Source organism: Dermochelys coriacea, chromosome 5, assembly GCF_009764565.3.
Source record: "Dermochelys coriacea isolate rDerCor1 chromosome 5, rDerCor1.pri.v4, whole genome shotgun sequence".
NCBI lineage: Eukaryota > Metazoa > Chordata > Testudines > Dermochelyidae > Dermochelys > Dermochelys coriacea.
This window is the reverse complement of record NC_050072.1, coordinates 39,378,332-39,393,604: the sequence shown is the minus strand read 5'-3', so window position 1 is coordinate 39,393,604 and position 15,273 is coordinate 39,378,332. Positions and strand designations below refer to the sequence as shown.

Sequence of the window (15,273 nt, the reverse complement as noted above, 5' to 3'; positions counted from 1 at the left end):
TTTTTTTTACCACTACTCTCATTGGTTATCTTTAGTGACTATCTAGCTCCAAAGTTACCTTTTAAATAACCATTACCTTATTTAAAAAATCTAGAGAGAAATCGAAGCTATGCATTATGAAATCTAAGGTCTTCCTAAAAGCCTTGCTAGATTTAAGCAAAAGAATATTTGTATGTTCTTGGAGCGCTAAACCTGTTGCATTGCTGCCAAATGTTGTCTCTCTTTTCCCACCCCCCTGCTCACTGTTAGAACTCCAGATTTGAGCTTGGATTCTCTTTGTTAGTGAACTTGTCCCTGACCTATTCATAGTTCGTCTTGATGTTGAATCCGCATTGCAATCCAACTTCTATTCAAATCCATTTCTGCCATGGAATTTTAATTCAGACTTGGTTTCATTGCTATCATTATATGAAATTCATTGTGTTTCAGCTCCTCCAATAATAGACTGCTAGTAGCCAAGGCAGACAATGGTTTCGTTTCCCTCAACCGTGTAATACTACAGAGAAGTCGCTTGAATCTGGGAAGGTGGTTAGATCTGATAAAATCGCGTTGTGTCTTAGCCCTTTAACCTGCAAGGTGGTTTGCTGACCTTTGTTTGAATTGTTAAGCAAAACATAACTCTGTTTCAGTCCCAATGTTATATTTTGTTAATGCCAATTTTTCATGTGATAGGACGTCTTAAACTCAGCCCGTTGCCATTTCTTGACATCTGGGTCAACCCTAGTTGCTCAACCATTTAGCAGTTCACCCACCTGCTGCTGAACAGTTTCTTCCTTTCTTCTGCTCTGGAGCTGAGCCCACCCTCTGGGCAGTTGGCTGCTTTCCAACTGGACTCTCCTTCCCTTCTGGAGAGTAGAAGAATTGTCAGGCTGCTGCTCTCTAAATAGCTAAGCAGCTGCTCTGGAGTCACATCCCTGCCTCTTTGCTAGGCTAGAAACAAAGTGGACTTTGAAGGAGAAGAGTCCCTGCTTCAATTTCTCCCACAGGGATCCCAGCAGCATTGCATTCTAAGTGTTTTAAATTATGGAACAGAGGGAAGGACAGAGTTCAGTCCAGTGTTGCGGGTGGGCCAGGGCCAGAAAAAAGATGCTTTTTGCCATTGGAATGGACTGAGGAGGGTGGAAAAGAAATTTTTCATCCACTGCAGGTTCGTTGTGTAGGTCAGAGGCTATATATTAAAAGCACTCCGAGATTGATGTTTCCAGGTTAAAACCAAAAAACCCCTTGCTCTTGGCTGCAATGTTTAGCAGGCATATAAAAACCATTTAAATCTAGACACGCTATTTCACTAGCTCCCAACACATAACTAAAACAGTGTTTACAAGATGAATATAAATCATGTGTGCATTTACAATGCAATTGTTGGAATGAGAGGTGTTTGCATTGGTACAAAAATAATACCATATAAATGGCAACCACTTTGGCAGCAGTAGCTGTTTCCCAAGTCCTATGGCTTTTTAAGTTTCTATTTAAAATAATTGAAATCTTTAATTTACTAAAATGTTATATAAATTAATGACTGTCAGTGAATCTGTGTTGCAATAAGGTTTCTATTTCCATTGTGTCAGATAGCCTATGGATATGCTATGAATTCAGTATACTGAGTGAGTGACTGATTCTTTTTTTAAAGGCATTACTAAATTTAAATGTAACATGATTTTGAGCAACATAATTTTTTGTTTAAAACCTGTTCATTGGGTACCAAAAAGGATAGCATTTGGTTTAATAGAAGCACCAAATAGTTATCTTCCATATTACTAACGCAGGTATCCTTCATTTGCCTATTAATATAGTGCTTATATAAAATGAAAATGGATGAGTATCAGTTAAGCTTTTAATAATTTTAAGTAATGTAAATAATATAAAGGGAGGGAGGGAGAAAGGGAGCGGACAAACACACACCACAAGAACACACACTCACTTGTGTTGTACATGAGTCTTTAAGAATTTTGTAGTGGGCTCAGTGCTTCAGAAGAGGTAGGGTTTGTGTTGGGTGTTGCTGTACCCAGAAAAACTACAGACAAGACAGCAGGGATGTTCACATTTTGTAATGTGTCTCTGGTAGGAAAATTCTGTTTCCTTGCCTGGGTAGCCAGTGCCAAAGAGGAAGAAACCATTGTTCTTCCTCCTTTGTGGAGAGTAGGAAGAAGATGTCTTTTACCACTTACCACTTTCATGTCCCTATCCTTCTCATAATGGTCACTTTTATAATGATCTAGAATGCTTTGTAAAACATCATACCTCTTAAAAGATTAAGATAATAGAGTATACTGATCTGAAAATATATGCACTTTGCGAATGTGTTGATAGATGACTAGGTAAGATAAGTGTATAGATGTATATGCATGTATTACAGTTGTGAATGAATTCAGCAGTTGGGGCTTGGTGAGAGCAGCTACAATTATGGAGGATGTATATTTTGTAGTTTGCTGAGGGCAGCAGATGCTTATGCCTGACCTGTAATGTAATAAGGGGAATCTTCACTTGGTTCTATCCCCTGCTGTATATCACATATGTTTTTTGGTTAGGGTTTTGTACTGTTTTGTCCATATAAGCAAACCATATTTACATAAGTGAAGCAATATGCTTAGAGTCACAGTTCACTACAGAAAGAAAAGCAGTACTTGTGGCACCTTAGAGACTAACAAATTTATTTGAGCGTAAGTTTTCGTGAGCTACAGCTCACTTCATCGGATGCATGATACAGACTAACGTGGTTGCTACTCTGAAACCAGGTCAGTACAGGGGTTCATGTAAATATTAAGAGCCTAATAGAGATCAGTGGTGGTGGTAGAATTTACCTAATAATTGATCCATCTACATATGCACACAAAAGCAAAACAGTGACATTTGGTGGTGTTCAGTGAGATCTGTCTTGAGTTTAAAAGATTTACATGCTCTGAACTATTTCTGCAGTTCTCCATATACAAGTTATTTGCCCAGGAGACTAAATTGATATCAGAGTTCAGATCAGCACTACAATAGAAAGCTGCTTGTGTGAACTCAGCAGTATGATGAACAGACTTTCTTAGGGATTTGTGAGACAATCCTCTGCGTTGTAGTTGCTTTTTTGTTTTGCCTTTTTGGATGAGCAGTGGGGAGTCAGTCTAACTATAATTATGATGATCATTGGCTCAGTACAGTACTTGGTTTACAGCAATATGCACAACTGTTACCATGGTGATTATTTTTGTTGGTTTGTCTAGAAATGAAAAGGAAAAATATCTTCACTGTGTCTTCTTTAAAGTGATCTACAATATGAGACTGATAATCTCTGCCAGTGACAGCAGTCTTATTGGGTCAGCATTCATGTTACAGATGCATCCAAGAATAAGCTTGCAGCATCTTTCAGGTGCGAGAAATAGCTAATGTATAATGTCTTAGAGCATGTCCGCATAGTGAAAGTGGTGCACAGCTAGCCTGCTCGAGCTAGCTTGAATCTAGCACGGGTTACAATAGCAGTGAAGAACAGCACAAGGCAGGCTTCAGTGCAGGTGTCACAAGCCTGGCATGGATTCTGGGTGCATAGTCAACTGTCTAGCCCACTCTGAAGTCCACGCTGCTCTGTCTTTGCTGCTATCGTTACCTGTGCTACCTGGATTCAAGCTAGCTTGGGTAGGCTAGCCCATGCGCAGCTTCTACTGCATAGACGTACCCTTTCAGATAGCCGCTATGAATAAATAAATCACTTACATAATATCACTACATTTATTTTTAGACCATTTTAATTAAATGTTACTTATGTAGCACTGTAAATAAACATGGCACTTAAAAAAGCTAGATTAGAATAATCCCTGCACCAAAGATGATACTAAAGAACATGGACAAGAAAAAGATAAGATGTGATATTGGTCAGTGATTCTGGAAAGGGTAGGTTAAGAAGAGATTTGGAGAGGAGGAGAAGGCAGAGGGGGTATTTCTGGGCTTCTGAGGAAAAATTTGCAATGGGAGAATTCTTGGTAGACAAGAAATTTGAGGTAGTTTCAGGCATAGGAAGCAATGTGACAGAAGATACAAAGCTGGAAGTGCAAAGAAGAGTAACAGTTGAGTTGAGAAGAAGGTATGTTGTAAGCCCTCTGGGGGAAGGGATATGTCAGTTCTGCTTCCTGTGATGAAGAACCTAGCATGCTTCCAGGTGCTCAAAACTCAATATAGGATATGAGGGAGTGGAGGAAAATTAAAGCAGATATCTAGACGGAAGTGACATTTTGTGGGACATTGAAGGGAGGGCAGAGGTACGAGAAGAAACCAGTAAAGAGTGATTTGAGACCGGGTCAGAGCGATGTCGGAGAAATTACTTCCAGAAGTGTAGTCTGGAGAATTTTAATAAATTTTCTCTTCATATTTCAATTATTTTCTGAAAGCAAGGTGCATTCTCATTGGTTGATATAACCATTAAAACATGTTATATCTATATATAAGCTAAATAGAGTCTTTATATAAGATTTTGTACATCTTTTTGCTAAGTACTATAACTATTACATAATTGCTTAAATGTATACTTATTTTCAGATTTTTAACTGTACATTATTATGTTAGAAAATGGTGAATGAATATTGCTTATTTGTGTCAAGCTGTATTAGGATAGTAACTATAATTTATTTAAACACACAAACAGCATATAAACTTTATTTTAAGTAAACCAAATCCTCTCCCTCCTCATTTTTTCTCATAGACTAGGAGAGAGAGACAACTTTTGCTGCTTTTTCAACGTCCAGTTAGTTTCTCAACTTTGAATGAATTAGTCCAAAGGAAGAAAATAATCTTTCTCTGCCTTCAGAAGAGGTTACTTCTGTCACAAGCTGGCTTAACCATCTAACAAACTCTGGTTCCAGGTGCTTAGCTAGGGATTTCCATCGGTTCAGGGATGTGACTTTGTTTAAAACCTCATCAGCAAATGTGTACTGCTTGAATGGTTTGCCTCCAGTCCTGAAATGTATTATGATCGATGCGTGATTATTAGATTTCCATGTCATAGCAGCATCTTCTGTAACAATGAGGCATCTATCCTGGTACTTTGGGTTGAGACTTGGCAAGAAAATGAGGTGGAGTATGTGCTTGATCCATCTGCTGCTTAACTGCCTGCAATATAATGTTGTTGTTGGGTAACTCCTGAATGGCTCTGGCAATTCTTTTGAAATTTCAGCAGCAAGAGCAGTACAGCAGGAATCTTTCTGCAGTTTGCAAAGGCTATGGAAATAGGCTTCAGTATATTCATTGCATCTTCTACATTTCTCTTTACTCCAGTGTTGACGACTTTGGCTGTGATAATTCCATCTGTGTTGTCACAATTTTTTTCACAGCTTGTCGTTGTGACAGAGTTTCGTTACTTGGGGCCACAGTTGATCAGGCTGGGGCCACAGGATCTTTTTGGGGAGGAGATGACGAGACACACCAAGTGTCTAAATTTTAAAGCTTTATTAATAAAATATAACAGCAGAGTGTTGGGAACACTCCCACGCCACTCAGGAGAAGAAAGAAAGCGTTAATGCCCCAAGCCCTAACCCACTTTCATACTCTCACACTCATGACCCAGACTGGCCAAGTCTGAGTGTAACGTCAGAAGAAGGGGGGAGGGAAAGGTAGATGGGAGTGCTGTCCTGAGCCCAGGCCATCCAATGATCTGCTGTGCTCTCCAAATTGCTCCAGCTTTCAGGACGGTTTTAAGTTCTGGATTCTCATGGGGGGGGGTGGCATTCCGTTCGAGGACCTCTGCTCCTGGTGCTCTCTGCAGTCTTAGACTTTGTTGTCTTCTGTGCTGACCTTGCTGTCTTGCAGATTTGTGCAGTTGGAATCTTCTTTCTCATGGCTGCTCGGGCACCGCAAGCCCCCGTCTTTCTCGGCCGTCAGCTAAGTCTTGGCTGTGAATGGTGTCCTTGGGCGGGGGCCAGCATCTTTATCTTCACACTGAGCTAGCACTCCAGGGTTGAGTTAACTCATTCTCTGCTCCATTCCTCCTCCTCCTCCTCCTCCTCCCTGGCCTCTTGTATTCTGCAAAGGAACCTTCCACTCTCCACTCGCACATCTTTGACCCTCCCCAAAATGCTTTGTGATGCTTGCAACAGTGTTAGCCACATACAGTGTCGATCTACCTTCCCTGGAGAACCCCTGAGATTGTGACATTATCAGAATAGACCAGAGCTTAAGTAGCTCAAAACAGTCAGCCACTGAATTCCATCATGTGTCTTGGGCAGAGAATTAGTTTGCATCCTCCTGTTCTTCCAGTGAAGTTGAAGCAAAGTGGTTGTTACCAGAAGTATTTAGCAATTTCAACATTTTTCTTTATTCCTGGAGTTGTCCTGAAGAGGTCTTTGGCTAAAAGAAGCATCAAATGAGCATTGCGCCCATATGTTGTAAGTTTCAGGTTTCCCTTTACCTCATTCTAGATGTCTTCTCATCTTTGCTACATTTGCAACATTGTCTGTGACAAAGCTACACCCTTGAATTTTTGTTTAGTTATAGCTTTTACTGCTGCTACTTTTAAGTATTCTGTATGGCCATCTCTAGATGTCTCAATTGTTTCTGTAAGATAGACAACCCCATCTTCTGCTGTTACACAATGATCCAATAATAAGTGCTTCTGTTTGTTGCTCCACCTATCAAGACTCCTATTAATGAATTTCCTATCATAGTTTTTTTTTGTACACGGTTCAATTTCCTTATCAGATACTGTATCCAGCAACCTTCCAGCAATGTTTGCTCCACTGGGTAGAGTGTAATCTGGTTGTAATGATTGACCAATGTCAGTGAAATGTTTGTTCTGAAGAAGATGAAAGGGAGAGTTTATTGCAATCTTTTCATCTATGGAGTCTTGTTGGAATTTGCTGATCCTGATAACGAACTCATCCACGGTTTTACTGGATGATGAAGAAAGTCTTATTACTATTATTATTTCATTGTTCAGGTAATTTACTATTATAGGTGCTGACTCTGTGGATGATCTGGGACTGGAGTATCTATGGAAAAAAATATTGCCACAGCTGTTTGGTGGGCCCTGCCAATCAGCTGGCAGGAGGTGTGGGAGAGGGGTTGGAGTGAGGGCGGGAAGAGTGAGTGAGTGAGGGCAGGGTCTTGGGGGAAGAGAGAGAGTGGGGGCGAGGCCTCTGGTGAAGCATTGGTGGAGCACCCACACAGAAAAATGAGTCAGCGCCTGAGGTATGTTGAGTTGCAGCACTGCTGGTGATACCAGCAGATGATTCTGAAATTGTAGATCAGAATCATAGAATCATAGAATATCAGGGTTGGAAGGGACCTCAGGAGATCATCTAGTCCAACCCCCTATGTTGCAGACGGACGTTGATAACCCCTGATACCTGAACTGGACCCTGAAACAAAATGGTTTTAAAACAAAAGTCACTAAGTATTATTCAATGCACTGCTTTTTAAAAAAAAAAAAAAAAAAGAGAGATTCTAAATGAAAGATTCCTCCTCCTGCAGCTCTTTGTACCACTGTTGAAATGATATAATTTATTCTAAACCCAGTTTTGTAGGGAATATAGGATTATCTGAAACTATTTCAATGCTTATCTTTAGCAACATACCAAATAGCTTGGAAATTTTAAAAAAAAATATTTAAAATTTGTAAATGTGTAATTTACAATGTGTAAAATGTGTAATGTGTGAAATGTGTAAAATGTGTAAAAACTTTACTTTTAAACAGGAAATCTATGCCTAGGATGTTTGATTATATTGATCAATAAAAAATTATGACAGAAATCCAGCACAAGTAGTAAAAATATAATTGATAAATACTCCCACAACAAACATACCAATTATATTTTGAAATTCATAAGTAAATCGCCCAAAACACAGATTGATGACAATCCTAAATTATCATAACTAATATAATAGGACATGGTAGTCAGTCCATAAGAGTGGTGGAAAAATAATTTTACTAACCAGCTGATCCACATTGTTCAGACATGTTCACATCATTATGAAAAACACTACCTTCTGAGGAGCATTTTATAGAATGTTGTTTCATTCTGACAATCAGGCCTTGCATCTCTTTGCACTGTTTACATTTGGCACGTGTACCATTTTTACAAGAGGTATAGCAATTCCTTGAAAATTATTTCCAAATAGGCTCTTTTTATGATCTGAAACCCAGTTTTTTCTCCAGTTCCCAGGTGTTGAAATCAACCCTACAGGCTGCATTCTGAAGAACGTTGTCCCTTCTTCCCATAGTGTTCTGCTTTGATACCAGTATTGCTCCTTTCTGGTTGTGTGCTCTGCTCCTTCTCACTTTGTTACAGAACTCAACCCCCAGAAAAACAAAAGACCTCACAACAATGCAAGACTTTTGCTCATGTAACCCACAAGCCTTTTGCACTGCAGTATTTTATTTGTTTGGAGACCGAGGAAGGCAGTTGAGAAACTAATGGGTTTCTGTTTATCTGTCTGTGTATACATGCAAGCAGACAGAGCAAGGCCATTTACCTGAAGTGCCCAGAACCATCCAAAAGCAAGAGCTGGTCGTTACTGGACAGATTCTTTTTTCCTATGAGCTGGAGAGTAAATTTCCATAATGGATGGAGTCATAAATGTTCATAATTTGAGAACTCTGCCAATCAGAGCTCCTGTAGGAAGAAGCTAGAAAATAGAAGTATGAGACCACCCAGGTGTAGGGTGACCACCCATCCTTAATTGGTTGGGACATTTCAAGTCCTGGTCCAAGGCTGAATGACTACAGGACAGCATTTGTCCTGGATTCCCTTTGGCATCACTCTGCATCTGCCTGTGGCTTAGGGATGGCAGCAATCTCTTCCCGGTCAGGGGGGTTGAGGTGGGCCTTAGCACCCCTAGCCAGAAGACGCCACCCCCTGCTCCTCCTCCTTCTTCCCCCAGGGGGAAGAGGAAGAGCAGGAGTGGGATCACAACTGGGGACAGGGGTCCTGCATGTGTCCTGTTCTTGCATTTTGAAAAGGTGGTCATCCTACCCAGGTGGGCTCAGGAGATGATCCTGATGAGATAACTGATAGTGCCTTCTGGAAGCAGGGGCCTGGTTCCAACAACTGTGATGAAATTGCCAGTCTGTTGCACCCAGTACACAGCCCCTAGATCCCCCACAGGATCAAGTCCTTAATACAGTATATGATCTATAGTATAATATTTAGAAAACTTGACCTCTGAAGTTGGATGTTTTTCTCCTGATTATTTCTTTATATAGAAAAGCAGCCTTTAATTCAGTGTTTTGTTAGAGGTTTATGGATTCAGCATATTTATTTTTATTTAAATGTTTTAAGAGCTTATTATAAATTTAGGTCTTAACATATTTTGTAGTAAATTCAGATTTTTTTTTAAACAGGCTTATTTTTTTAAAGGAAATACTCTTTATAATTTAAATAACAGAATAAAAAAACTCCAATTTTAAATAAAATCAGATTCCTTTTCCTCCCCACCCAGAAAAAAATCAATGATTTTTCTCTGTCCTGGTTAGGCAGTGTGCAAATACTCATCCATTCTCCAGCTCTATAGAAATCTATCTATAGTCTCACATTTTTAATTAATATAGTTTTGTGCGTGTGAATGATCCTCCTGCCTCATTCTAACTGGGTAAGTAGCATGTTTTAATGGTGCTAATCCCAGGAGAGAATCTTGCAGTAAAAATAGTGATTAAATCTGCATTGGCAGACTGTAATTTACATACTAGCTGTAAATGCACATCTAAATGAAGTGTGGGGAGGGACGAGCTCCTCTCCTGCCATGTCTTCCATATATTTGCCAGCTGGAAAATGAAGATGAGTAATTTTTCAACTCTGCTCTCATAGCATCACTGTGTTGGATTTTAAAAGGAAGACTGATAAGCGTGAATAAGATCACCTGCTTCTTATTATTCTCTTACCTGTAATGATTAACCACCACATGGCTTCTTCAACTGTAGAGCCTTGTGGTATTGTAACACTTCAGTATACGGAGATTAACAAATAATATGGTTGTACTAGCTGAATAGGTTACAAGTTGTATCAAGCAGAGTATAATGCAGTTAGCTAATTAATGCTCACTAGTCTAATTAATCAGTGTACTGCTGACCTTCCCTGTTACATTATTTCAGGGCTGCCTTTGAAAATCTTCCACCAAGAATACTTGATCTTTTCAGCATAGATTTTTTTAAAAAGTTTTTTTTGTTTTTGTTTGCAGGAGAAGTCATAATATCCACTTATCCCAGAGAAAATGGCCTTTAGCAATTTGACTTCAAAAGCTGCACTGCTTTATGATGAATGGATTAAAGGTGCTGGTGAGTCATTAAATCCTAATGTCCACTAAAGTTAAGGCTTTTCAACAGATGTGGAGTTGTGTTAAGCATAATTTTGTATTGCTAACTTAAAATAGCATTTTTTCCTCTAATTACACCTAAGTTGTCAAGCTAAATGTTCACATGTCTAACTGTAAAGAAAAGTAGTATAATGTCATGCAGACTTTATAGGTGTAACTTTTGCAATTACAAAAGTTGATTTTGTTAAGGATTTAAAACTACAGGCACTATGGCCTGGTCTACACACAGGGGCGGGGAGGGGGATTGATCTAAGTTATGCAACTTCAGCTATGTAAATAAACATAGCTGAAGTTGACGTACTTAGACCTACTTACCGCAGTGTCTTCACTGTGGTAGGTCGACTGCTGATGCTCCCCTGTCGACTCAGTCTATGCTTCTCGCTTTGGTGGAGTACTGGAGTCAACAGGAGTGCACTCGGCGGTCGATTTATCGCATCTTCACTAGACATGATAAATCGACCCCCGCTGGATTGATCACTCTGGAGGTAAGTGTAAACGTGCCCTATGAGTACAGAATGGCTCTCCTAAAAGGATCTCTACTATCGGCAGAATTGCACTTTACATTTTGAAATTGTACTGGGACAGTCTAAAACTTTTAATTTTATTTAATTATAAATGGAGTTACGTTTTCTTAGTTAACTGAATTAAAGTATTCTGTTACAAAGTGATGTATTTTGCTCTCCTGGTACTAAAGTAGCAAGTGAAAGAAAATGTAAACCTTGATAATTTATCATTGTCTGTTGCAAACTCCTGTAAGTGATTCACTGCATCAAGTTCCTGTTTTGAAAGGGAGTATTCATACTCTCACAAAGTTCAGGAAATAAGTATATAAATCATTCTATAGTTTACAGTGAACGTTTTATAGTGCTGTATATCTGCTTAGTTCCTATTCTGAACTTTTTGCAAATACAGACTAACATGGCTGCTACTCTGAAACCTATTCTGAACTTTCATAGAATATTAGGGTTGGAAGGGACCTCAGGAGGTCATCTAGTCCAACCTCCTGCTCAAAGCAGGACCAATCTCCAATTTTTACCCCAGATCCCTAAATGACGCTGTCAAAGATTGAACGCTCAACCCTGGGTTTAGCAGACCAATGCTCAAACCACTGAGCTATCCAACTTGTACATGTTGAATGTCCTGACTTTTCATAATTCTATAGCTATGGAACTAGATGCAGGAAAATACCATGGCTGTAGAGCATATGTTGCCTTGAACTGGACAAATATGGTGAAATCTGAACAGAAATTCACTGTAAATATGAATGGCTGAAAGATGCTGTACATCTGGGACTGGGATGAATGATTTCAGATTAGTACCATAGCTGAAAGCTTTTTCACCATCATCAGTGGGAATTGGGCACAGCTGGTGCCAGGGGGCAAGTTGAAAGTGAATGGAGATGCTAGCCCAGAGGTTAGCTCTGATGGACCAGAGAAGGAGGAAAGGAGTACTTGTGGCACCTTGGAGACTAACAAATTTGAGCATAAGCTTTCGTGAGCTACAGCTCCCTTCATCGGATGCATTCAGTGGAAAATACAGTGAAGGAGAATTAGATGATCAGGATGAGAACAAGGAGCTGATAAGGACAATGTAGGTAGAGCAACTGGAAGACTATAGACCTGGAGTGGGAGAAAATTTATTTGGAGCCCGGGGTGTCACAGAGTGAGTTCTGCTTCAGCCTAAAAATACACCATGAAGTGAAGATGCAGATACTGCACCAAGCGAATCTAATAACCTCGTAAACTAACATGGAAGCTTCTCATCTAACACTCTGACTTCTGCGGTGTTAAGATGGCAGCCTTATGTAGGATTTTGGATGGGTTAGTGGAGATTTTTAATTCTCTTTTGAGCAGTAAGGTTTTAAGAGTGTATATAGTTTGTCAGGTTCTGATTATGTGTACTGAAATTTAAAACTGCTTTGTTAGGAAACAAGACAAATAAAATTCTTGAATTAAAACTTGAGCCCTTTAACAAGTGGTTGTGTGGGTCCCCGAAGGAGATGACTGAGACCGGGTCTCCCTGCTAATGTTGTATGCTGCTTGTGTTAGGGTTTTGTTCTGCTGCCCATCACTGGCATAGGGTACATTAAGGAGTTAATTGATCCCTGAGGGAGTTGCATTTAATTGAGGTGCTAGTTTTGACCCATAAACACAATACATAGTTGGGTTTTGGACAGATTACCTGAAAGCCACTTCTCTCCTTGTGCAGCATCATAGCAGTTAGGATCAGATAAGTGCTCAAGATAACAGCCCTTTGGTTTAAAATGGAATGGATCTGGTGGCAGGGCACTCTTGCTGAAGTATCCTTGACTCTGGAACTTGAGTTGCTCACCCCACAGCCTGCCAGAGCTTGGATATGGTGTCTTGCATCATGATGTGATGAAGACATTTGTTCTCCCAGCACAGACAGAGGGATTATTGGGAAGGAGCTGGTGGAGTGGGCGAAAGGGAGTGGCTTGTTGTGAGGGTGTGGTGATCCTCTTACAGTTCTGATTATTTATCTAATGTATGTTTGTTTGTTTATAGTGCCTAGAGCACTTGACTAGTGCTTTGTAAATGTGAACAAATAAATTAGAGAATTGAGCAGTTCTTTTAAAACATTGCAACAGTAAGTTGAAGGTCTGGATTCGTGACTTCACCCCATAATATGACAGCAAGCCACAAAAGCAGCAGAATACTAATTCAAAAGCCATGTTGGAATTTTTCAAAAACCTAACCCCTTCCCCCAAAAGGTAATTGGTAAAAGCAGGGGTCCAAAACACTAACCAGGTGACTATGCTTCCCAGTGAAGAAGAAATAGTCAAGCCTTCCAGATCTCCATGATGATGTCACTGTTAAAAGCTTGAATGTAGCTCCAAACAATGTCAACTGTTAATGAGGGAAATGGGGCTTGTATGGAGCAACTCTAGACACAGCACTTAACATCCTTGTAAGCTACCTGGGGAGGGAATCACAGCATTTTCTCCATATGGATAATTTTAATGTGAGTTCTCCCTGTTTTACCATCCAGACTCAACTCTGGACCCACCAATCCCTGCAAAAAAACAGATATTTCTGAGAGAAGGTTGGGGACAACTTTCAGGAACTGCAAAATTTAACAGGCACTATGTTATAGCTCTACAAGTGGTAGGGAGTGGGTCAAATCATCTGCTTAAAACTTCCAGGTTTAAAGCCATTCTCCAAACTAGTAACTCAAGTATGCTTAAACACAAGAAGGGACAAGGTTCTTAAAAATAGGGGCATTTCCCAATTTACAATTTAAAGTTCTTTAAAAATGTTCACATTTTCCCAAAAGAGTTTAATTTCACTGATACGCAGCCTGGATCAGTTGCTTGCAAGACCTCTTCCTCTTTTTGCTTTTGAACTACATTGTCTTGTGACAATACATACTTTCCATGGGGTGGAGATTGAGGTGAGTGTCAGACCCAATCTAGCACTGAATGGATGGATGGAGGAGGAGAGTGATGATGTGACACACACACTTTTATCAGCATGGAAACCCTGCTTCTAAAGTGGTTTTTTTTTTGGGGGGGGCGGGGTGGTCAAAACTTGGGCTCCAACTGACAGCATCCAATAACTGGAGTTTTCATCCCAAAGACAACCAGCAAACAGCCTTGAAAGTCACTCTATAGCCAGATTAATTGGAAGCCCTGCAGACTCCCACTAACCAAAACCTTTGCTGGGAAGACTGTCGCACCAACAGACGGCATCAAAAATGTCTTAGAAGGAACGCTACAAATGTCATATGTGCAGAGGACATAACTCTGTGCCAGATGAGTTTAAGGGGTAACTTCAAGTGAAACAAACTCCATAGACCAAGAGCAGGGGGAGGGTGAACTCTGCTTACCATCTATGGATGAATAAATCTGCGAAGTATACCTGTTAATAGATTTCTGTTGGTTTTTATCTTGGCGAGGGAGGAGTATGTGAAGGATGACTCTATCTGGGCAAATAGCTTTAGAATTCCATAGGAGTCTGTTGGGCAAGGGTTGCTTAGCCAGCATGCCCAGAATTTTCTTCAAGGTGTGGACTGAGAATTGCCTGACAATGCATATGAGATTGGAAGTGGGGAATTAGGCAATATCCTTTTAACGACTATCTGTACTAATGTGTGGGACAGAACAGCAAATTGTACCTATGAGGATGATGTGGTGCACAGTAGAGGTGAACACATATGTAAACTTTAAGTGTAAGATTTTTGTGCCTGGTTAATGGTGCAATTTATAGTATTAGTGTAGCTTAGTATATATTAACGTTTTTCTCTACTGTGATGGGGCAAGGCCAGATGGCTATGGAAAAGTAGTGGGAGATAGATATATTAGCTCCAGGCTAAACAAATCCCTGGTACCAGGTTAAGTGAAATGGAAGCTGCTCCAGGTCAATTAAGACACCTGGGGCCAATTAAGAACTTTCCAGAAGGCAGGGAGAAGGCTAGGTTGATTGGGACACCTGAAGCCAACCAGGGGCTGGCTGAAACTAGTTAAAAACCTCCCAGTTAGTCAGGTGGGAGGGCATGTCAGGAGCTGTGGAAAGAAGTTGTGCTGTTGGAGAGGCTGAGTAGTACACACCATATCAGGCACAAGGAAGGAGGCCCTGAGGTAAAGGTGAAGTGGAGCTTGAAGTGAGGGCTGCTGTGGGGGAAGTAGCCCAGGGAATTGTACATGTAAATGTTTCTAAAAGGTCAGCTACCATAGCTGATACTATTAAGGTCCCTGGGCTGGAGCCCGGAGTAGAGGGTGGGCCTGGGCTCCCCTCCCTTTGTCCCCTGATTAATCACTGAGACTGGGAGACAACAGAAACTGTGCAAGGAAGGATAACTTCTCCTCACCTCCCTTGCTGGCTTATGAAAATGGCTCAGTAAACTGTGACCCTTCTCTCTAGAGAAAGAAGGGTTATGTGCAGGGTCACAGTGAGCCTCTGAGGCTAGCGAAATCTGCCAGGAAACGCGGGACCCACGGAGGCAAGGACAGAGCTTCTTCACACTGTTGCCAATAAAATG

The 15,273-nt window shown here is 40.5% G+C and overlaps 1 protein-coding gene across 8 annotated transcripts in view; it reads left to right on the top strand.

Moving 5' to 3' along the window:
• ELOVL7 (ELOVL fatty acid elongase 7) overlaps positions 1–15,273 on the top strand; it is a 59,263-nt gene that overhangs the window by 29,738 nt on the left and 14,252 nt on the right. For 7 of the 8 annotated variants that reach the window (XM_038403387.1, XM_038403388.1, XM_043514992.1 and 4 more), the window contains exon 3: positions 10,141–10,237. In XM_038403387.1, the coding sequence (XP_038259315.1) occupies positions 10,174–10,237 (64 nt within the window). In that variant the 5' untranslated portion in view covers positions 10,141–10,173. Of the gene's footprint in view, positions 1–10,140; positions 10,238–13,841; positions 14,061–15,273 lie in introns of all 8 variants that reach the window. The other variant, XM_043514990.1, reaches the window with a different exon arrangement.